The sequence below is a fragment of the Phaeodactylum tricornutum genome, chromosome 12, assembly GCF_000150955.2.
Source record: "Phaeodactylum tricornutum CCAP 1055/1 chromosome 12, whole genome shotgun sequence".
In the NCBI taxonomy this organism is placed as follows: Eukaryota; Bacillariophyta; class Bacillariophyceae; order Surirellales; family Neidiaceae; genus Phaeodactylum; species Phaeodactylum tricornutum.
Window position 1 is genome coordinate 599,926 of NC_011680.1, and position 22,086 is coordinate 622,011.

The following is a 22,086-nucleotide window of genomic DNA, read 5'->3' on the forward strand; positions in this document are numbered from 1 at the left end:
CACAGGAAAAAATCTTAACGGAACACAATTACGCTTTCTTGGGCTTCATGATGACGAACGCAAGTACTCCCACTAAAGTTAGGGCAATACCAGCACCCGCCATCACTTTTGAATTAGGCCCACTGGACTTGGGCTCGATTGAGACCGCATTCAATTTAGCGACTTTTTGGTTAGCTTTGCGAGCAAAGGACCACGATTCCGTGACATCGTGATCAGTCGTTATTACGACCGTGTCCCCTTCGTCGTCGACATACTGGATCTGCAAACGGCTTCGGGGAATATCGACCTTCTCCGCAACCGCCTCTAGAAGCTCCGTGACCAAAGTTTCGCATCGAATGCGATGGGTCCTTCCGTTTGGTTCGGTGACTTTAAAAACACCGACAACCGCGGCAAGACTTCCTTCGTCGGGACTAAGCAGCTTGGACACGCCCCTTTCGTCACCGATTGTACTCCCATTGAAGGAAGCGTGGTCATCAGGCTCTTCGAATTCCAAAGTCGCCGGAATATTTCCAGGAAGCTTTGTTACGTAAGGGGTCTCTGGTGGAGCTTTAATATGAGATGGTGATCCAAGTCTTCGACCTGATACGCGTGATTTTGAGAGAGAATGCACGTCAGAGATATCGTCCAATTCCATTACATTGCTAAAGATGGACTTCCAGCCTTCAGCTCCACCACAACCATGTATGACGTCCATTACATCAACCAGACCAACGACCCGACCATCGCTCTCACAAACCGGAAGAGTCAAAAACTTATTGTCGTGCATCGATTGTAAGGCCTCCAAGACAGTCATATCCGGCGACACAAACTCCGGACTGGGAGTCATCACCTGTGACACCGGAGTCACGTCGAGATCTAGCTCCTTAGCCACGGCTCGCGACATCATATCCTTGAAAGTAAACACACCCACAAGTTCGCCGTCGTCGACTACCAGAGCCGCTTTGCGACTATCTGCCATCCGTAGACCGCAGTTACGAATGCTCGTAGATGGATCAACAAGTGTCCCTGGCTTTCCTGCCAAGAGACTACGAAGCGTCGGCATCTGCTTCCCTCCGAACGCCTGCGACATGAGATTGCCGAGGAGTGCCTTCAGTGCAGCAGCTTGGGCTCCACCGGCTCCTTGCTGCGCCACCATCTGCTTCACCGCGTCCTCCGCAGCACTATTCGTCTTTTCACTGGTGCGCTCCAACTTGCTGATTGCATCGTTTAAGCATTTCGCTATATCCAACAGGCCAACCACTGACCCTTGATCGTCTACAACAGGGAGATGCCTGAAATGATTCTCGACCATCGTAGTCAATGCGTCCATTGCCGAATCGCTCATGGCAACACACGTTGGATTTGGAGTCATAACTTCGCTCACAGAGGTTGCTGACGTATCAATATGCTTTGCAACCACTCTGCGTGTGATGTCGGTATCAGTCATAATACCGGCCAGGCTTCCGTCCGTAGACACTACGAGCGACGCGGCCCCCCTCTTGCTCGACAACGTTTGACTTACCCGTAATATGGTATCATCAATTCGAGAAGTGATTGGCTTGGACGGTCTGAGTTTTGAGACAGGACGCTCATTGGTAGACTCCTCCAATGCCTGCAAAGTAGACCGATCTTGCCGTCCTGCAATCAGAGTACTTTTTCCTGCACTGTTGATAGAAGTCACATCAGAAAAATCATCGTCCACATCCATTGCGCTGTCAAACATAGATCGCCATCCTTCTGGCCCACCGCATCCATAAATAACATCGAGAACTTCAACTAGCCCGACGATTGTCCCGTCGCTTTCACACACGGGCAGCGTCAGAAACCTGTTATCGTGCATTGTTTGGAGAGCCTCGAGGGCATTCATATCTGGAGAAACAGATTCCGGCTCTGGTGTCATGACATCAGCAACGGAGGTAGCATCGAGATCAAGACCTTTCGCGACTGCACGCGACAGCATATCTTTAAACGTAAAGACACCAACAAGTACATCATTGTCGACAACCAACGCTGCTTTCCGTGTTTCAGCCATTAAGATTCCTGCTTCACGAATGCTAGCAGACGGATGAACGATGGTACCGGGCTTTCCTCCTAACAAAGCTCGTAAGGTCGGAACGGTCTTATCACCAAAAGCCTTGGCCATCAGATTTCCAAGTAGCGCCTGCAGAGCCACCGCTTGAGAATCAATAGACCCAGATTTATTCACCAAGATATTTTTTACTGCATCTTCCCCGGCTCGACTGGATTGCTTGTTAGTCTTCTCCAGCTTGCCGATAGCATCGTCCAGGCACTTAGCAATATCAAGCAGACCCACTACGATACCACGGTCGTCAACAACCGGAAGATGTCTGAAGTGATTTTCCAGCATGATGGTTAGGGCGTCCATTGCTGAATCCTCCATGGCTACGCAAGTGGGGAATGGAGTCATTACTTCGTCTACCGTAGAAAGTGCGGTGTCGACGAATTTGGCAACTACACGACGAGTAATATCCGTATCGGTGAGAATGCCCGACAGACTTCCGTCAGAAGAAACCACAACAGTTGCATTCGCACGCTTCATTGCCAGAAGCTGAGCAACAGAATCGATACTCGACGAGGGTTCCACAGTTACAGGCTTGGCAGGACGAAGTTTCGACACAGGCTTCGAAACCGTTTTGGCAACGACCGCAGCTGGCTTGCTCGGTGTTTTCCAAACCGGAGCTGTTGCGTTGGACCTGACGCTCTTGTTAGTAGGAACATTTGCAACGGCTGGGGCTGTTTTGACCGAGGCGTCACCTTTATCCTTCGCTTTCACGGATAAGTGTGGTCCGCCTGGCTTTAAGGGAGCCAGGCTTTTTTCCTTCTTGAGAGTGGTCTCAATCTCATCGATAGCTACGTTGATTTCGTCCGCGTCGGCAAACCTCTTCTCGGAGATAGCGGCTTCCATTTCTTCCTTCTTCGCAAGAAGCTGCATTTGTAGTTCCGCAACAGAGGGGAGGAGATCTCGAAGCTTAGCAAGGGCATCTGCGTCTGCCTGTATCATGTTAGCCTTTTTAAAGTCTTTGGCCTTCACTGCCTTTGAAACCAAATCTGACAATTTCGTGATTTCACTTTCTAGATCCATTCGAGATTGGAAGACTCTCACCTGACCGTCGTGTAGTGTAGTTGCGGCTTTCGAAGTTTCTTCAGGAATTTGCAATTCGGCCATTTTTTCCTTTTCTTTCTCGAGCTGTTTTTCCAGCTCAGAAATCTTATTTGTGATCTTTTCGGCCCGCGCAAACGCCTTTTTAGAAACCGCTTCATCAAGATCAGCTTTTCCAGCTTTCAATGCGGCTTGTAAATCCCGAACAGACGGGAAGAATTGTCGAAGACTCTCTCTCTCGTCCATCGCTACTTGTAATAAGGAGGCTTTTTTAAAATCCTTGCTGTCAATAGCCACTTTCACTTGAACTGATATTTCAGTAATGTCAAACTCTAACTGTGCTCGTGACTCAAATCCAAGAGCCTTGTTTTCCTTCCCTTCACCATCTTCGCTATCCTCATCTTCATTCTGAGCAGCGAGGACATCCGCGAGTCGACCTCTAGCTTCATCAATGTGTGCTTGACCAGCAGCAGCTCCTGCAAAGTCACGATTTTTCACAGCCAATGCCATTGCCGCTTCAGCGGATCGGACTTCTTCCCGTAATTCGTCGACAGTGGGGAGTTCAGCTCGCTTTGCCAAGAGCTCGTCGAGCCTATCTTGGAGTGGGCCACATTCAGCAAAGGCCTTCCTACTTAACGAGTCATCAAGTTCTTTCTGCACCTGTACAATCCGAGCCTCAACAATCTGTCTTGTCAGGGGTCGTTTTCGGTCCACAGCATCCTGGATTGCGGCACTGTTGAAAATGTGACAATGAGGAGACAAACAAAGCAGAGATGGGACGATCCATGAACCCGAGACAAACTTACATCTTCTCTTCCAGCTTTGCTGCGGCACGAAAGTCCTTCAGTATGACAGCCTCATCTAATCGGACCTGTTCAGCACCGAGAAGCTTTTTGCACTCACGAAATTCCATGTCACAAAATGGGTCTCTGAACTTACGAACACGCTGCATGGCAAGTAGTCGGCGTTGTTGGGATTGGATAAGAACCACTCCTCGCTTTATCAAGCGAAATTGGTGTACTTGCCGGTATCGTCGGACTACGGCTGCTAGTTTGCTCGCTGCTCGGGTTTCACGGTATCTGGTCAACATAGTCAGGCGAAACCGTACCCATGCAACAAGGAATGCAGATAGACGACGATAAGTCACGCGGCGGCCAAATCGACCGAGAGTGCGAGCTGCGGCATGTACTCGCAGCTTCGCAAGACGTTCAAGTTTGTCTGAAAGCTCTCGGCGGAGGAAGATCTTGGAATGGCCGATTTGCCAGTCAGCTTCGGTGACGTTGAGTCTCTTCGACAAAACCTTTACGAGCTGCTCGATACCAGTCTCATCGGTATCGACCTCGTCCTGGTTCAGTAGGACACTGAATCGACTGAAGAAACTTTCGTGCTCTTCGCGAAGTGCGTAGCCTTCCCGTCGAATGCGAATTGCCTCCATCATTCCAGAATAGCGTAACTGCTTTAGAACCTCTCCGGCAAGGAAACTTCCGGGCGCTTTGGAAAGATTCGGTTTGATGCAGCGAATATAGTGCGGTTGGGTGCGATCTAAATCAGTCACTAAGCTTTGAAGTGACGAGCGAAACTGAGATCCCACGCTAATTCCTCGAATTGAAGACCTGAGAGGGTCTTTCCCGCTTATGTCCGACTGTCCACACGAATAAACTTTCTGGGAAAGATCCAAAGAAGACTGCTCGCCGAGTTCGCGAATTTCGTTACTCATGGTTTCCATATTCTTTTCGACAAATCCTTCAGCAGTATAGCGAACCTAGCAACATACCGAGAAAAAAATGTCAGGCCGACACGCCACACCTGCGAACTACGAGAGCAGCAAGTGACGTACCTCTCCGGCATAGTGTAGAACAATGAATTGACGGTCATTGCCAAACTTTGGTGTAACAAAGTTTGGGTGACCACTTTCTGTATCGCCCTTTTTACTGTCACCGGAACCCGTCCCAAACAGTTTGTGTAGATGGGTCACGAATTTGCCGTCTTTTTCAGAAGCGGTTCCCATTCCCCCCCAGGCATCATCCAATGTGTTGAGAATACCAACAATACCGCTACCACCCTCAATCAATTCCAAGCAAGGACGATTGTCGTTGAAGGTAATGTACGACCAATCTACGCCCTCGTTGGCGTATAACTCTTGCTCCACTTCAAACAAGTGTCGGTTGAAGTGACGCTGAAGCTTTTCATTACAGTAATTGATCAACAACTGTTCAAGGCCGTTTTGTTCGAAGCATTCGAAGCCATAGATATCAAGGACACCAATAAATCCGAGCTTATCGGAATTAAATGCCTTACTGGTAGACTTCTGCTGGAGTGTTTCATTGATGCACTGAACGAGCCACAAGAACAAACAAGAGTAGGTCATTTTGGCAAGAGCATCGCGCTTGTCCTCGGCCAACGCCACATTCTGAGGCTTCTTTATTGTCTTGCCGTTAACTACCAAAACTTTGGTCAATATCGCCTCCGACAATTTGGCTTCATCAAGGCCCAAAAGCTCGCAGGCTTTCCGCAGCGACGGCAATGTAGCCGCCGAAATGATGGCTTCACAGTTTTCTTCCTGGTCCGTCGCTTCGAACTGGATATTTCCCAAATGCAAAACTGCCGCCGTCATTCCGAAAACTGCCCTTTGGTCTTCCGTGTCTAGGCCGATACGTTCCAAACATACAATTGTCTCTCGAAAAGCTTCCGCATCTGCTTCGGACTTTTCGGCGCTGCGATTTCCGAGGTACGCAAATCCTTGCACCCCCTCTTGGAGTCCTAGGTCCTCCATCAGGGTCGAGTCTACCCCGGACAATAGTTGGTAGAAAATGTGATAATTGCGCTCGCCGTCTACCTGCGTCGTGATGCGCGTCTTTTCCAACAAATAATTCGAAATGGATGCTCCGGTAATACCTCCCTTAATCGTATCAAAGTAAATGTGAATGAATTTACCGAAACGTGAAGAATTGTCGTTCCGTAGAGTTTGGGCGTTTCCGAACGTTTCGAGCAACGGATTTGAAGACAGAACTCTATCTTCTAGTGCGGCAATGCGTTTGCCGTTAGGACTGAGCAAAGCGGTTCCTTCCGTGGCCGAAGGCTTTTCCGATTTGCGTGTGATCCGCGCCAAATACTTCATGATGATTTTGGTTGCTTCCGTTTTGCCGGCGCCGCTTTCTCCACTAATAATAATGGACTGATTACGAACCATTCCGGGAGGCTGGTGATGGTCCCGCAACATGACGGCGTCTTCGTCTTCGAGGTGATCTGCGGCCGCGCTGGGGTGCACCGAATCCATGAGGGCGGTATAGGCCCGATCGGCAATCTGGAACAAGTGCGGCGTCTTGTCATCCACTGCCAAGGTCGACGAGCGGTAAACGAGCATTTGCTCTTCGGAATAGATCGATTCGCCACCCGGTAGACAGACACTCTGATAAGGATTAATCGAGATGAGAATTGGTCCGGCGAGCGTGTAAATATCGTCCCGTCGGTAGCGTAAACGCAGCGTGTGCAGTAAGCTGGCTTCGGTAATTTGTGGCAGATGCAAGACATCATCCATGCCGATGTAATCGTCCGGTGCCTGTAAGGAAGTCAAACACGAACTGTCCTTGATTTTATGCAAGGTACCGTCGGAGGTTTTCACCAGAGTCGGTCCAGCGAAAGGTTGCGTATTCAGTTTTCCCGCGTTTTGACTGTTTTCGTCGTTAAGTGGTTTGATGATTGTGCAGGGCATAAAGAGATGCTTGGAGGTGAAAAAGAGCGGGTCCTGAGAATCTTTTGCCGTTTTAAAGGGCGTTTCGCTGCCGCTGGTACCGTTGATGAGCAAGGTTGGATCAAAAAAATATTCGACCGTCGTCTTCCCAGTGACCTACCGTGAAAGTATATCAGATTGAAAACGCAAGCGGTGAGATCAGCCGTACTGCAACACACACAAGGCTCAATGGTGGGTGACCGTTGGCGCGCAGTCGCCACCGCCACACGGTAATATCCAAAACCAGACTGTTATTGCCAACGACAGTTCCAGTTGTCCGTACTCCGAGGCAGACGTACCATATCGACCGCCTTGGACTTTGTGTTCTTTCCCGGTGATCCGCTCTTCTTCTTATTGGTGTGGCCTTTTTTCTTATTCTTTCGCGTCGTCGGCGAAAACTGATGACCCTGTGGATCGACCGTAGCGGGCGTGGTCGTCATGGTCCAGCCGATCAACCAGCTTTCCAAAGCAAACTTGGTAGATCAACCGAACTGGATCCCGTTAAATCCTGGATTGGAACCACGTCTCTCTCTCGTATTCGCCTTGTTGGTGTGTTGGTGGGTGGTGACTGTGAGTTGCCGCACACGATCACAAGACTCGCACAAGTTCCGATCCCTCCTTGTTGTGCCGTGTGGCCTCTAGTCGATCCGCACCCCCCGAACGATGTATTTTTACGGCTACCGAATGACATGAATAGCGAGAGCGTGTCCCAATGTGATTCCTAACGGTGTTGTTCGTCTCGTTTCCAACTGTCATCTAATAAGTATATTTTAAGATTTCGAACGGAACGGAAAAGTGTTTGTCCCTCGACTCGTTTTCATAGGCAGCGACATCCTTCTACCTCTTTGGTTGGCTTATGTCACGATGTCCGTTTAGATCCTAGCGAGCAGCCCAAATTTTGGCCTTCCGCATGACGATGTGATGACGTAAGCAGCTTTGCGTTGCCACGGTCGACGGGTAGGAACCCACATTCGGGACTCGTTTCCGGAAGCGGACTGATGTGACCGTGTGACGCCATCGTTGCCTTTCGACACGTGGTACAGAACGGTCGGTACTTTCCGGTCATCTTTGGTTTTTGGACTCGCGAGCTTTCGTCTCACTGTCACTGCTCTCCACAACGAACCGTCACATATACCGCGCTGCCCAAGGAGAAAAGGCTCCCTTTCTTTGGTACACACAACACCAACAAAAAACAGCCCCTACGCATGGATTCGTGGGAACCCGAGACGAACGCGTACGTGAGCACCATGGTAGACGCAGCGGCCCGCATACACCAACCGCGGGGGTTCCCACTCGTCCCACGCGCTTTCCTCCTTTCACTGCTCGTGTGTTCAACGGCACGATTCCATCCACTGGTTTCAGGATTCGTGCCGTCCCATGCCACAACCCGGCGTACATTGCTCCCGTCCGCATCCAGACCCGTGGTGCAACTGCGAGAAAAACCACGAGACGTGGACAAGTGGGACCGCCAAATTGCGGAAAACAGTGCCCGTAAAGCCCAAGAAAGCCGAGGCAGCAACGTGGGGGGAACCGCGGCGGGTGCGATTCTGGGCGGACTCTTGCTCGGGCCCTTTGGTACGTACACACGTGGTCCAACACTAGTCGGACGTAGTGGAAGCGAGCTACGTCCGCTCGGGGACGCCGCGTGTTGGTAGAAACGAACGGAACGGATGCCGACTCGTACCAAGCTCTCATCACACCACCCCGGTATGCATACACAGGTACCTTGTTTGGCGCTTCGGTCGGTTCCAGCTGGGGTGCCCGCCAGGCCCTGGACCGGGCGCGCCAAGAAGAAATGGAGCGACTGGGCGTCACTCCGGAAATGCTAGAGGCGGCCCGCGAAATCGGACTCACGTTGGAACAATCCATGGACGGATTGCGGGCGACACAGGAGAGTTTGGGTACTTTGCAGCGAATTGCTCGCCGACTGGATGCGGAAAACACGGAACTGTACGCCAAGGCGACACAAGCCGTCACGGACGGAGACGACACAATGGCACGCAAATATTTGTTGGAGCGTACGGCGATTGAGGAAAAATTGAAAAAGACGTTGACGGAATGTGCGGACGAAAAAAAGCGATTCTCACGAATGGAACGGAACGTGGAAGCACTCGAGGAGCGGGCACGAGAAATTGAGCGATTGCTTTCGAGATCGGTGGGGGCCAAGGCCATGCAAAATTCGAGCGAACTCGGACTAGCTTTGTCCAGCGAAGACCCGCTCTTGAAAAAATTTCGGGATGCTGGCCTCGAGTGAGAACAGCAGCAAGTCAAATGCTCAACAGTCAGCTGACAGTTTCGGTTCGACTCGCCTCGCACACCGAACGAGCCGAAACAAGATAGATGAATCACATAGGAGCAGGCGCAACCGTACCTTTTCGATCTCCCTCGAGCCTGCTTCGTATTTCCTCATATTAGACATTCGAGATAGATTCCGGAGTCGTAGCAATAGAAAAGGAATAGCGATGAACTGTTTGTATGGCATACCATCCCAATAAGCGTCGGCTATCTGTCCTTTGGTCGTAACAATAAATTGTAAGAATAATCATGGTACAGTTCGTGTTTTTTTGACTGTCTGTGAGGCACTCTAAATTGTCGAATTCTTGGAAAATTCTAGTTAATTACACATGCGGTTTTGTGACATGAACGGACGATTCGAATGTGTTTCATAGTCAATCAGGGCATAAGCTACCCGAACCTCCATGCTTTCCTTCATCCACCGGAGCACCCGACCTTGAAACTGCTGACGCAAGGAGATATCAATTCCATAATACTGCCACTCTATCACTGTGGGGTAGAAAGTTTATCCTAATGGTTCAACCATCCAACGCCACGGTCAGAAAGCTGCTGACGAAATCACAAACAACGCCACAACGAAGACCACGCCAGTCGCCCTCTCCCATCTCAATTGTTATCAAAATTGTCACAGCGACTGTTATCATCCTTGCCATAGTGCACCCGATTTATCTCTATCGCCACATATCCCAATCGAACGCAATCCCTGGGGACTGGTTCCAGAACAAATCAATGTCATCGCTGTCGGCGGAGTCAACCAACCGCAAGCCAAAGACGCCAACCGAAGGCCAAGCAACAGGGCTTACACGAGCGCAAGAAAATAACGCTCACCGACTACACCTTCGCACGACTCCTGGCGAACGACCGTATCTGCGACAAGACAGTCCGGGTTGTTTGACGGATGCTTGTGTACAGCAACTGGCGTCCACGATTGCTCGCGCCTTTCCGGACCGCGTTAACCAGAGTTGGTGTTTTCGGGAGGAACCTCCACTGGGTCATGAAGACAACGCCAACGCGCCCGCGTCAGTACACAGCAAAGACGGAAATGGGGTGTGGCGGGGCATAATCCTGGTCAAAGTTCCCAAAGGCGCGTCTTCCACCTCGGCCGGCGTTGCCATTCGCATCGGTCGCCGTGTCGGGTGTCAGGCAGTCCAGTGGAAACACCGCGTCGCTTCCAAGTACCAACGGCTCCACCATCCCGACACCTTTTTGTTTACGACCGTTCGGGACCCGGCAGCACGTGCGATCAGCACTATTTTCTTCCATACCATAAGTCGAAGCCCAAAAGCCAAACCGACGGACGATCTCATCAAAACTTATTTACAACAGAGCAAGGATATACACTTTGGATCCATTTCGGAGGGACAGGGAGGTTTTCAATTGCGTTACACATCCCTAGACGAGATTGCTAAGGGCTCGGCCTGGTCCGCGACCAACAGAACGCGCGTTTTGCATCCGGAGCAGGTCGTCGCCAACGTGCGGAGCGTAATTGACTCTTACGGATTCTTGCTTGTAACGGAGCGTATGGAGGAATCTCTCGTCGCCATGGCACTTGTCCTGGGCATTGACGTGGCTGACGTTCTAGTCACGTCGTCCAAGGTCGCCGGTGGTAGTCGGTATCACTTTGCCCGTATGCCTAAACAAGAGTACAAATGCTTACCTACCGTCAAAAGCTTTGTTTCTCCCGGAGTCGCTCAATACATAGATTCGGACGAGTGGCGGGCAATTAACTATGGAGATTACTTGCTGCAAGCCACCGCCAACCAGAGTTTAGATTTGACCATTGCACGTTTGGGGAGAACGCGGTTTGAGGCGGCTCTGTCCGAATTCCGTACATTGCGCGCCAAGGAACAAGCTCTTTGCGCCCCTAATGTGTCATTCCCGTGTTCGAACGAGGGCGTTCCACAACCACAGCTTGCCACAGAATCCTGTTACCTACCATTTTTTGATTTCGGCTGTGGACACAAATGCATTGATCAAATGATCAAAATTGATCGGGAAATGCGGGGAGTTAGTGGATGGCAGTACCAATAGGTCAATTGCTTGTTGCTCTACGAATGGTCGCATAGGTACGAGCGAACAACGTCGTTCCGCATTCCCGTTGCGTTCAGTATCATTGATTTTGTTTATATTTCCCCTCAACGCCCAGCACCAGACGAACGCAACCAATACACGCGACATCGTCCTAAGCACCGCGAGCTGTTCGAGTTGGTCCGTTCGGTGTAGTTCACATCCGCGCTCTTTCGGTTTCAGCCTAAAATAAAAAATTTTTAACTTTTTTATTGGGTGGCTGCAGTGTGGTCGCCGCTTTGTTCGTATTGCGCTTGTTCTCGTAGCAATTTCTGCAAGGCTCGCAGAGCCAAATTGACGTGCAACTCGACGCCCTGCGGCAGAACCGATTCGTCCAAGGCAAAATGGGGATGATGCAACCCGTAATCAGTAGGCGGATCCGTGCCACTGCCTTGCCCGAGCAAGAAAAATGCGCTTGGAATGCTTTCGGCCACGAAAGAAAAGTCTTCGGCGCCCATGGTGGGTTCCGTATCCCGTATGACTCCTTCCGATGATACCATAGCACCCACGTGTTTGGCAAATGTCTCGTACAAGTCCGGATCGTTCACGGTCGGTGGATAATAATCCGGAGAATAGGAAATCGTCACGTTACATCCGTGCGTGGCCGCCGTACTTTCCACAATATGCTCGACCTTGTCCCGCAGACTCAGCAACGTTTCCGTACGAAGCGCTCGAATCGTCCCCCGCAACAGTACCGAATGCGGAATAACGTTAAAGGCATCCCCACCTTCGATTTTGGTAATGCTACAAACTCCGGATTCGAGCGGACTAATGGTCCGCGACACGATGGTTTGTAAGTTCATGACAATCGCGCTCGCGGTGACGATTGGATCGATCGTCAAGTGTGGCATGGCGGCGTGTCCTCCAACCCCGGCCAAGAGTATTTCGAAGCGTTCGCAGGCAGCCAAGAGCGGTCCGGGTCGGGTCGCTACAACCCCCGAAGGCAAAGTCGGCCACACGTGCATCCCAAAGGCGTAAGATGGCTGGGGAGCTTGCTTCAGAACGCCTTCTTCCCGCATGCGCTTGGCCCCGGCTCCACCTTCTTCGGCCGGCTGGAACATGATCCGGACTGTCCCAGGCAGTGACGCCTCCATGCCTTTGAGGATCGCCGCCGCACCGAGTAACATGGTGGTGTGTCCGTCGTGCCCGCAGGCATGCATTTGGTGGTCTGTCTGCGATCGAAAGGCGTCCACGTTCGTGGTCTGTTCGAGAATGGGCAAGGCGTCCATGTCCGCACGGAGGAGGACGCAGGGAGCCTGTCCCGTCCCAATGTCGACCACAATTCCGTAGCCTCCCGGACCGGGAATGACATCGGGATGCGTATTGACGGCCCAGCCGGTGGTGAAATTGGAAATACCCATTTCGGTCAAGGCTTTCTGGACAATGGCCGAGGTTTGGGATTCCTGATACATGAGTTCGGGACGTTGGTGTAGCGTCCGGCGGGTATGTATCAGAGCGTCCGTCAATGTGCGGGCCTGTACACGAATTTCGTCGAGCAAGTGTTGGGATGCGGGGCTTGTGGTTTCGTGCGTGCTACTGTTGTTGAAGAAATGGTCCACGATCGTGTTGCGCGATTGCCGCATCGTGGGGACGTCAAAGACTCGTCCGTCGGTGTCAACGGAGACGGCCGCATGCAACGAAACCGTGTGGGCCTCCTCCTCTGCTTCTTCGGTAGGTGTATCTTGGCTGTTTCCGCTCGCTCCGCGTGTCCAGGGAAGTCCATGGGTGGTGCTTTTCGTTGACAAGGAAGAAACGCAGAGCGCCCAAAAGCCGATCACGAGGGGACGTTGGCGCATGGCGTCACGATGGTTTCGGAACGTTACCGCGTTCGTGAACAATAGAGACTTGGTCGGGAATTTCCGAGAGTGTGGGAAACGGGCTGAAAGGAAGGATGTTTTAGGAAGCCGAAGGATTGTATTCATGGAATCCCAAACGATTGTGCCCCCCTCGTGTGTACCCGTCCCCGAGCGTCTGGAACCAACACACTTACGCAAAGAGCACCTTCGTTGTGCTATCGTTACCCGTGAATTATCCGAATGGGAGGGAGACCGGTCTGCTTCCCAGACAATTGGCTTTGTGTGGTTCGCGTGGTGCCCCTTTTAGTTATCTTGTTGGCTACGTCCGGGATCCTTGGACCGGATACGGCGCTGGAGAGGGAAACCGGATTTTTTCCAGCCGAGCAATGGGAATTCGTTCATTTTGCCGAGAACTGTAGTGATAATCCCGAAGTTCTCTACCCACCATGTTCCATACTTTGGTGGCCGCACTTCAAACTCGAAAGCGGTTCCGGAACCGCGCACCGAACCATCGATCGAGAGGGGAGGGACGGTACCTACCGTATAATGACAGGGCCCTCCCCACCTAATTATCAGAAAATACTTTCGAATCCCTGTCCGTTTTCGTTGGCTATTTATACATGGTTATTTCAAACGACACAGACATAGCTACGAATGGAACCGTTAGAATTGTTGGCCCAGGAGCGTCTTCCAAGACGTGACTTCAACCGGAAACGGGTCCCGTACCGGGACGCGTACGTGTTGGTAGGTTGGTCGGTCACGGATGCGTACGGGCACTGAGGCAAAACGGCCAAACAGGGTTGGACACTGCGAATGTCGGCGATTTCCGCCGGATCTTTTGGTCATTTCGAACCGCCTCTCGCGCAATTGCACACTTTTGTATTTCCGGCACACGACCAACGAAACAGACCCCCAAAAAAAAAGAACCGAACGGGTATCTCTACCGGATTTGTGCTACCCAACCGTACCTCGTGGTGATTGTCTCCACTCCAGCACCACCACTACCACCCATTTCCTCGTAAGACCAAAGAGAACACGGATATCGAAGGCACCTTTATTTCAACAAGCCGAACGAGAATAGTCGAACGTCGAGTACAGCCTTCATCCACAGTCCCATACATTCCCACCTACATCCTTGGATTAACCCACCCACACGTCCACCGACCAGCATGCCACCGTCCATTCTATCGGACGCCTCGGGCGATGCCTTTAATTCACCCGAACAATTCGTCGTGGTGGTCAATCCCTACTCGACGGGCTGTTTGATTGCCAAAGAAATGCACAAGCGCGGATACGTACTCATTGTCGTCTGGACCAAAGGCTTCTCCGCGGATATGAAGACGCACATTCCCATGAGTGCCGGGCCGATGGAGTACTACGCCGAAATTGACGAACAAGACAATCTCGACGACACCGCCGCGCTCGTCCGCAAAACGGCCAACGAACAGGGAATCGCGGCATGCCTCGCTGGAGGCGAAGCCGGAGTAGACCTCGCCGACGCACTTTCCGAACATCTCAACCTACTCACCAACGGAACCACTATTCCCAATCGACGTGACAAAAAGATTCAACAAGAACTCATTCGACAAGTAGGTCTGCGCTCCGTTCGACAAGCCGGGGGTGACCAGTTCTCGGACGTCGAGGACTTTCTCCGGACGGAACCGTATCCCCTCGTCCTCAAGCCCATCGAATCCGCCGGATCGGACGGAGTCAAGCTCTGCGAGAACTTTCCGCAAGCCAAGGATCACTTTGAGTTATTGATGAAGTCACAAATGGTCAACGGAGGGTCCTGTCCCGCCGTACTCTGCCAAGAATTTCTCCGCGGCAAAGAATACGTCGTAGATCATGTTTCTCGCAACGGCGTCCACAAAACTGTCATGGTATGGGTCTACGACAAGCGTCCCGCCAACGGATCCGCCTTTGTTTACTTTGGCTGTGTCCCGGTCGACTCCAATTCCCCGGAAGCGCTTATCGTCATTCCCTATATTCGCGGCGTCCTCGACGCCATGGGGGTACAGAACGGACCATCGCACGGGGAAGTCATGATGACCGAAGACGGTCCTTGCTTGATCGAAATGAATTGTCGCGCCCACGGTGGAGATGGTAACTGGAGACCCCTCTGCCGGGCCCTCACTGGAGGCTACTCCCAAGTCGAAGCAACCGCCGACGCCTATCTAGACGCTTTCCAATTCAATCGACTCCCCGATAAACCTCCCAGTCCCTTCAAAGCGTCCGGACAAGAAATTATTCTCGTCAGTTATTCCCAAGGGACGGTCCAGAGTTGTCCAGGATACGACGTGATCAAAAGTTTACCCTCGTTCGTCTGTTTGGAAACGGGCGTTAAACCGGGATCCGAGATAGACTACACCGTCGACCTCTTCACCGGCATCGGGAGTGTCATTCTCATGCACAAGGACCCGGCTGTGTTGGACCGCGACATTGACTTTGTCCGGTATATGGAGACCATCAACGGCCTTTTTGTGTACGAAACCAAGTTGGAAAATCTCAAACGCCCCCGTGGCGAGGCCGTTACCGAAAAGGGCCACCGTCGCGTTTTTTCTGCGGAAGGCCCTGGTCTCATTCGCCACATGTCCAACGATCGTCCCGAATTGCGCAATCCGCTGGTGAAACGTATGACCACGGTCGATGCCTCGCGGGAAGTGGTCGTTATAATCGACCCTTACTCGACTGGATGCTGCATAGCGGAAGAGATTATCAAACGGGGCTTCAACGTGATTGCACTCTGGACCGAGGGATTTTCTGAAGAAATGAAAAAGCATGTACCCCTCAGTGTGGGAAATGTGACATACTTCAAAGAAGTGAATCAGGCCGAGACGTTGGAAAAGACGGAAGCGGTAGTTCGCAAAGCGGCGGAACTGTTCCGTATTGTTGCCTGTATCGCCGGCGGGGAAGCCGGAGTCGACCTTGCCGACGCTCTTTCCGAACAGCTCAAGGTTCGGACCAATGGTACCGGCATTCCCAACAAGCGCGACAAGAAACTCCAACAAGAGCTTGTCAAAAAGGTGGGACTGCGGTCAGTACGCCAAGCGGGAAGCGATAAATTTGCCGATGTCGAGCCTTTCTTGCGCCGAGAACCGTACCCGGTGGTCCTGAAGCCAGTTGAATCGGCCGGGTCAGATGGTGTCAAACTGTGCCACAATTACGACGAAGCAAAGCAGCATTTCGGGGTACTCATGAAATCGCAAATGGTCAATGGGGGGGATTGTCCAGCGGTACTCTGTCAAGAATTTTTGCGCGGGAAGGAGTACGTCGTCGACCACGTGTCTCGCGACGGTAAGCACAAAACCGTCATGGTTTGGGTGTATGACAAGCGCCCGGCAAACGGATCAGCCTTTGTCTACTTTGGTTGCGTCCCAGTAGATTCCGATTCACCCGAAGCTCGTCTATTGATTCCGTACGTACGCCGAGTACTAGACGCCTTGCAAATCAAGAACGGTCCATCGCACGGCGAAGTCATGATGACGAACAACGGTCCCTGTTTGGTAGAAATGAATTGTCGCGCACACGGTGGTGACGGGAACTGGCGTCCCCTCTGCCGCGCACTCAATGGTGGCTACTCCCAGGTCGAATCCACGGTCGATTCGTACTTGGACAGTCGTCAATTCATGATTACCCCCGAAAAACCACCTAGTCCCTTTAAAGCTCACGGCCAGGAAGCAATTTTGGTTTCATTTTCACGCGGTGTAGTCAAGGCCACTCCCGGTACGTTGGATTGCTTATCTGTGTTGAGTTGATTCCGGCGTTTTCTATCTTAAAATGTTTTACAGTCAGAGACTCACTCAATCCCTTCTTTACTATGGGCATCCCCAGGTTTTGAGGAAATTCAAAAGCTCGAGTCATTCGTCTATTTGGAGACGGGTGTTCGCGTCGGCACCTTTGTTGACTACACGGTCGACCTCTTTACCGGAATAGGTAGTGTCATCGTCATGCACCAGGACGAAGACGTATTGGAACGCGACGTTCGTCGCATTCGGCAGTTGGAATCGGAAAATTTGCTGTTTGAATACGAAACTGGCAAGGTAGTCTTTTCCTCGCCGAGCAACATTCACGACACTGGAAGCGTGACGGTGGCCTCCGCGAACCGTCCCGACTTGTATTAGATGATTTTGTGTGGTCCAACCCAATCTGTATACGCACTATGCCGAATTCTATATATATACAAACACACGGAGCGAGCCGCCATCACGGACTCGCACAAGGACGACGTTTACAGTTTAGATTATAACGTAGGCCCATTTTTTAAAAAGAATACAAAACGCTTTTTCTACAGTACTGCGGTCGCATCACCGCCTAGGAGGACGTTGCTCGCAACAGCCCATCGAGCGACGGATTCTTACGGGGCGGAATGAAACGCGCAGGTACCGGTGTCCCTTGGGAAGTAATGACGGTACCAACCCCTGGCAGTACCGGATCACTGCGATATAGTTTCTTGATCAGGGTGCGTTTGACGTGTTTGTGCGCCTTGCCTCCCCGTTGACTCAGCGATGGCCCGGCGCGCATCGAGCCTTGCTTGTAGAGGACGGGAGCGCTGCCGTATTTGAGATAGGCCTGATGGCGTCGGGTGCGGAGCAGTGCACTCTCTTCGTTTTCAGCTTCGTCTAGGGTGCGTTCCCTTATCGGCGGTCGCGACGGAGTCTTGGGCGTCTTGATCATATCGGTCGCCTTTTCTTCAATCGCTTCCACAAATTCGCGCACCGCTGGCAATAGATTGATGCCGATACCGACGACGGCAATGGCCAGGAGCAACCAAAAGTAGTACTCCACGTGCGCACTGGCGTAATCTTCCAACCGCGTGATACTGGTTGTCCCCCGGTTGTTGCGAAACCACGGTCGACACGCGTTGTACAACAGTATGCAAAAGACGTTGGGCAAGCCCCCGATGCAAAAGAGATTGACGGCGGACGCCAGGACTTTCTTTTCGGGCGGGGCGGCGGTAAAGGCGACTTCGTAGGCGGCCGAGACGGCAAAGATCTCGCCCGCACCAATTAACACGTACGATACGGTTTGCCAGAGGACGCTGACGCGCTTTCCGGTGGACTCGAACCGGTCGTGAATCAGGACTTCTACCAATAGGGCCCACGCAATGGCCAGTGCCCCGAGACCGGAACCAATCGCAAACTTGTACGTGGTGGGTATTCGGATACCGCGATTCGCGAGAGCGGGATAGAACTGCGAACCGATCAGGTAGCCAAAGAGCAGGACACTGACGGCGTCGGCATTGTTCATACAGGCGGCGTCGATCCAGCCAAAGGCTTTTTCCATAACAGTGCCTTGGACAATAAAGGTGGTGGCCATTTGGGAGTAGGCAATGTTGAAGGGTATGATGAGTAAGCTGATGCGAAAGATCATGTCCAGTCCGATGGAATCCGTGTTGGGAGGGGTGTAGGCGGGACGCTTGGGGGGTCGACGACGGCAGATATTGGCCGCCAGTGTGGCACTGGGGTCTTTAGGTTGGTCGCAGACGTAGCGTTTGGATCCCACGGCAAAGAGACCGACTCCCAAGGACAGCATGCCGACTGGTACGAAATAGGCGAGGGTTACGTTGTGTTGTGCCAGCAAGGGTACCAGTACACCCCCGACCAAGGCTCCAATATTGATGCACATGTAGAATTTGACGTAGTAGGATTCAATCATGGAGGCCTGGAGAAGTGGATGAAACTGCTTCGCGCCGAATACGTTGACGACGCTCTTGACGATTCCCGTGCCCACGGGCCACAAGACGAGGAGACCAATTGAAAGGGCGCGACGGTTAAAAGTATCTCCCAAAACGCCCGGTATGGTTGTGAGGGCAATGAGAGTGAGTCCGGGCAGATAAAAGCAGAGAGATCCGACAAAGAGGGATCCGTAGTCGCCGAGAATGGCGTCGGCTAGATAGGCCCCGAGAAAGGGAGAGGTGTAGGCAACGGCAACCGAAATGGAAACGTAGGTGGAAGCGTCGACGGCTTCCATGTCGGCGTTCCAATCGCGATTGTAGGAGCCGGTCAGGTAGGACGTTTGTGTGTAATTAATGCCGTAAAAGGAAAATCGCTCGAGCAGTTCCACAAGCAGGATAAAAATGACGGAATAGAACATGGGACGCAGGTGGTAGAAACTTTCGTTGCCTTCTTCATCGACGTGGCGTAGCGGACGCACATGGTGGCCACTCAAACATTCTTCGGGCAGCAACAAGAGTTGTTCTTCGGTACACACGTTGTTGGGCAATTCGTCGGAAGCGTCCGAGCCAATGGGTGACGGTGCGCGTGAGGAAGCCCGCGAGGGGGGCACACTCGGGACGACGGCAGCCGCACGCTTGGTTTGCGGTGCGGGAGACGCCGAAGGGGAATGTCGCGTCCGGGTCGGTGGAGTGCCAATGGCAAGCAGCGGCGAGGGAGTAGCGGTGTTTGTTGTTGCGTCGTTTGTTGTGGTAGCTATTGTTGTTGGTGTTGTTGTTGTCGTTGCTGGCAGTGTCGTGTTCGTGGTCACGTTGGTCGAAGCAGTGGTGGAAGGGGGAGGAGGCATGGGTAGTTTCGTTGGTGCTCCCAAAGGCGACGTTGCCACCGATACCGAGCCAGTCCCCAAGAGCGGTGCGTGTTCCGAACTCAAAGGCGGACTCGTCGCACTCTCACTGGGAGTCGTCATGATGAGGTCCAACAGCAATCACGATAGCAGCAATGAATGACAACAATTGTGATATTATTAACTATACTTGCAACGACCACTCTACTTGCATCAACAACAAGAACAACAGCAACCACTACAACAGTCGTATCCGCAAAGGGACTCAGTAGCTATCACAGTCCGTAAGTTCGATGCGTCTCCTTGTCGGGATCCGCGAGCTCGACACTCCTCGGAAAATGCGCCCGATTCATTGCATAAATGTATATAATTGGGAAGGAGAGAGAGGACAACGTACAGGACAGACATACACACTGACATACGGACTCACGGACAGCCATACAGACGCTATATTCCAGCAAACCCGAGAGACCCCACCCTGCTCTTGCGAGGGGCCATCTCGTACCGTTTGCAAGGTTGCGGGCAGGCGGGCAGGCAGGCGGGCAAACCAGTCCGTGTTTGTTGCGTTTCCACATCTGTTAATCTCACCGTAGTGGATACGTAGGTCCATATTTACAGTACATTCCATACAGGACGTGATGATACGCAACAAAAGATTAAATTATAGGGCTGTGACATACTACCTATGTCACATCACCAGATCCACTACCACTGGATTTGCTCACACAAACCTAACGTAACGGAATCGAGAGACGCCATTTTGGACAACGCATACTGTACATCACTCATACAAGCACTGACCGTGTGAACGAAGGCGTACCTACCTGCGGGTTGCCCTGTCTTGCCTGTCTCGAACCAGGAAAAACTTGCTCGAACCAGGAACTACACGTACGGTCCAATATATATATATATATACGTATACAGAGTATGAGTCGTCCCCCGTCGGGAGCCGCCTCCGCCAACGCCACCGCTGCGGGCGAAGCAACGCTCCTGGTCGCGGAATTCCCACCCCCACCCTTTTACTACCGAACCATGGCTGCCACGGCGGCTTGGACGCCACCGCCGATTCCGCAGGCGGCCTTGGAGCGCGGGACTGCGCGGGCGGCCCGCGCCGCGGCGCAGGCGATCGCGGCCTCGGAACGGTTGCGTCAACACGGCGACGAGCGGACCGAAGACTTTCTCCGGGGCAACACAGATGTCGATATGGAGGAAGAGGAGGAGGATGGGGATGTCGTGGCTGTCTTTGGCGAGATTGTGGAAGATCCCTGGCTGGTGCAGCCCACAGATGATTGTCAAGATCCGATCGTGGTACGCGACGAACTCAAGCGACTCAATCAGCAAGTTCTAGAGACCTTCGTCAAGCTTGTGCAAGATTTGGTACACCGACCGACGGAAAATAAGTAAGTGTCGTGAATGACAGATGAGTCAATCGGACTCCTACTCGTGCATGGGGGGACTGGTGTCTCACCAACCCGTTCATCTCTCTGTCCTTGATCCGTTGCCGTTGTAGAACTACACGGGACGAACTCTCGCACCGGGTATTTCTCATGTTGCAGCAATGCAACAAGTTTCGAGAGCATCAGGCCCGCGAACTCTTGATTGAACTGTTGGAGAAACAGCTCACGCGACGAAAAGGATTGTTACACGAACTGGAAACGACCGTTGCCCAAGCCAACGCCATTTTGGAACCTACCTTCCCACAGCCGGCCGTGTAACAATGTGCAAAAGCTCTCTGCGACGTGTTGCTTTAATCACGAAAAAGTATGTGTAGCAAGCTGGAAAAGGACGTTCCACAACGACAATATTGCAAAGATATTGAAAAGAACTTCGTCAAGGCCGAGGAGCTTCGGAAGCAAGAGGAGGATTGGGTGCAGATCTGGTGAAGCCGTGGGAAAAAAAAAGAGAATGATCTTGTGGCAAGGTTGATGTTGACCGCTACGATTACTATATTCAAACTGTCAGAGACACCTCTCCGGATGGAAAATTCTTGTGAACCAGTTTCGAGAGCCCAAGGTGCAATCTGTTGATGCAGTCTCCTGCTCCTGGATGTACTGCTGCTGCTATGTATGCGTGCGAGAAGTGGTGGGGCTTCAGACAATATGTCGTTTTGCGTAGATTATGGTGAGGCTGTTTATTCTTTTTGTGTAAACGTTCCGGTCCACAGTATGATAGCATACTCAGTTACAGGATTGCGGGATGGAGATGCCCCAATTGGAAAAACTGTGTGATATCCAGGGATGTAACAGCAGGCCAAACAGAGATGTTGCTATTTTGGAAGATGTGCAACCGTGCTCTCGACCTGCTGGATTCCTTGTTTGAAATCAGCTCCTTCCGGCCCGGTCTCTGGATATATGGGCATTGTGTGGAATACAAATGCTGCAACCACGCACTTGATCCGAAAGGGGCGGGCTTTGACTTTCTGGTCGCGTCAAGTGGAAGTCTGCTTCAGATGTGGTGCGGCGACTGCAATGGCTTGGCTTGCTGGATGAATTGTATAAGGTCTGTGGTGATCGAGTCTACTGCACACCGTGTGGCAAATTTTTTTGCGTTTAGTCTAAACCCAGTTTGAATACTTAAATGCC

The 22,086-nt window shown here is 52.0% G+C and overlaps 8 protein-coding genes across 8 annotated transcripts; 4 read left to right on the forward strand and 4 right to left on the reverse strand.

The window, feature by feature from the left end:
* Positions 1 to 148: 148 nt before the first annotated feature.
* On the reverse strand, positions 149 to 1,579 carry PHATRDRAFT_13833 (predicted protein; the record flags this gene model as incomplete). The annotated part of the gene is made up of 2 exons (XM_002181371.1): positions 149 to 535; positions 638 to 1,579. Coding segments are annotated over 2 exons (1,329 nt in total), but the record flags the coding sequence as incomplete, so codon positions are not given.
* Positions 1,580 to 4,265: 2,686 nt separating this feature from the next.
* myoB1 (predicted protein) lies at positions 4,266 to 6,698 on the reverse strand (the record flags this gene model as incomplete). Its single annotated transcript, XM_002181372.1, has 3 exons — positions 4,266 to 4,862; positions 4,938 to 6,299; positions 6,369 to 6,698. Coding segments are annotated over 3 exons (2,289 nt in total), but the record flags the coding sequence as incomplete, so codon positions are not given.
* A 1,250-nt stretch (positions 6,699 to 7,948) lies between these two features.
* Positions 7,949 to 9,084, forward strand: PHATRDRAFT_47145 (predicted protein; the record flags this gene model as incomplete). The annotated part of the gene is made up of 2 exons (XM_002181198.1): positions 7,949 to 8,405; positions 8,443 to 9,084. Exons 1-2 carry the CDS (start codon positions 8,208 to 8,210, stop codon positions 9,082 to 9,084), a joined length of 840 nt encoding a protein of 279 aa, XP_002181234.1. The 5' UTR covers positions 7,949 to 8,207.
* Positions 9,085 to 9,516: 432 nt separating this feature from the next.
* Positions 9,517 to 11,156, forward strand: PHATRDRAFT_47146 (predicted protein; the record flags this gene model as incomplete). Its single annotated transcript, XM_002181199.1, has 1 exon — positions 9,517 to 11,156. Exon 1 carries the CDS (start codon positions 9,639 to 9,641, stop codon positions 11,154 to 11,156), a length of 1,518 nt encoding a protein of 505 aa, XP_002181235.1. The 5' UTR covers positions 9,517 to 9,638.
* Positions 11,157 to 11,461: 305 nt separating this feature from the next.
* Positions 11,462 to 12,652, reverse strand: PHATRDRAFT_13725 (predicted protein; the record flags this gene model as incomplete). Its single annotated transcript, XM_002181373.1, has 1 exon — positions 11,462 to 12,652. A coding segment is annotated over one exon (1,191 nt), but the record flags the coding sequence as incomplete, so codon positions are not given.
* Positions 12,653 to 13,642: 990 nt separating this feature from the next.
* On the forward strand, positions 13,643 to 17,109 carry PHATRDRAFT_37283 (predicted protein; the record flags this gene model as incomplete). Its single annotated transcript, XM_002181200.1, has 4 exons — positions 13,643 to 13,732; positions 13,897 to 14,006; positions 14,100 to 16,711; positions 16,820 to 17,109. The coding sequence occupies 4 exons, from the start codon at positions 13,643 to 13,645 to the stop codon at positions 17,107 to 17,109; spliced, it is 3,102 nt and encodes a 1,033-aa protein (XP_002181236.1).
* Positions 17,110 to 17,299: 190 nt separating this feature from the next.
* On the reverse strand, positions 17,300 to 19,627 carry PHATRDRAFT_47148 (predicted protein; the record flags this gene model as incomplete). Its single annotated transcript, XM_002181374.1, has 1 exon — positions 17,300 to 19,627. The coding sequence occupies one exon, from the start codon at positions 19,625 to 19,627 to the stop codon at positions 17,300 to 17,302; it is 2,328 nt and encodes a 775-aa protein (XP_002181410.1).
* Positions 19,628 to 20,290: 663 nt separating this feature from the next.
* PHATRDRAFT_47149 (predicted protein) lies at positions 20,291 to 21,387 on the forward strand (the record flags this gene model as incomplete). Its single annotated transcript, XM_002181201.1, has 4 exons — positions 20,291 to 20,363; positions 20,384 to 20,904; positions 21,015 to 21,215; positions 21,276 to 21,387. The coding sequence occupies exons 2-4, from the start codon at positions 20,432 to 20,434 to the stop codon at positions 21,385 to 21,387; spliced, it is 786 nt and encodes a 261-aa protein (XP_002181237.1). The 5' UTR covers positions 20,291 to 20,363; positions 20,384 to 20,431.
* Positions 21,388 to 22,086: the final 699 nt, after the last annotated feature.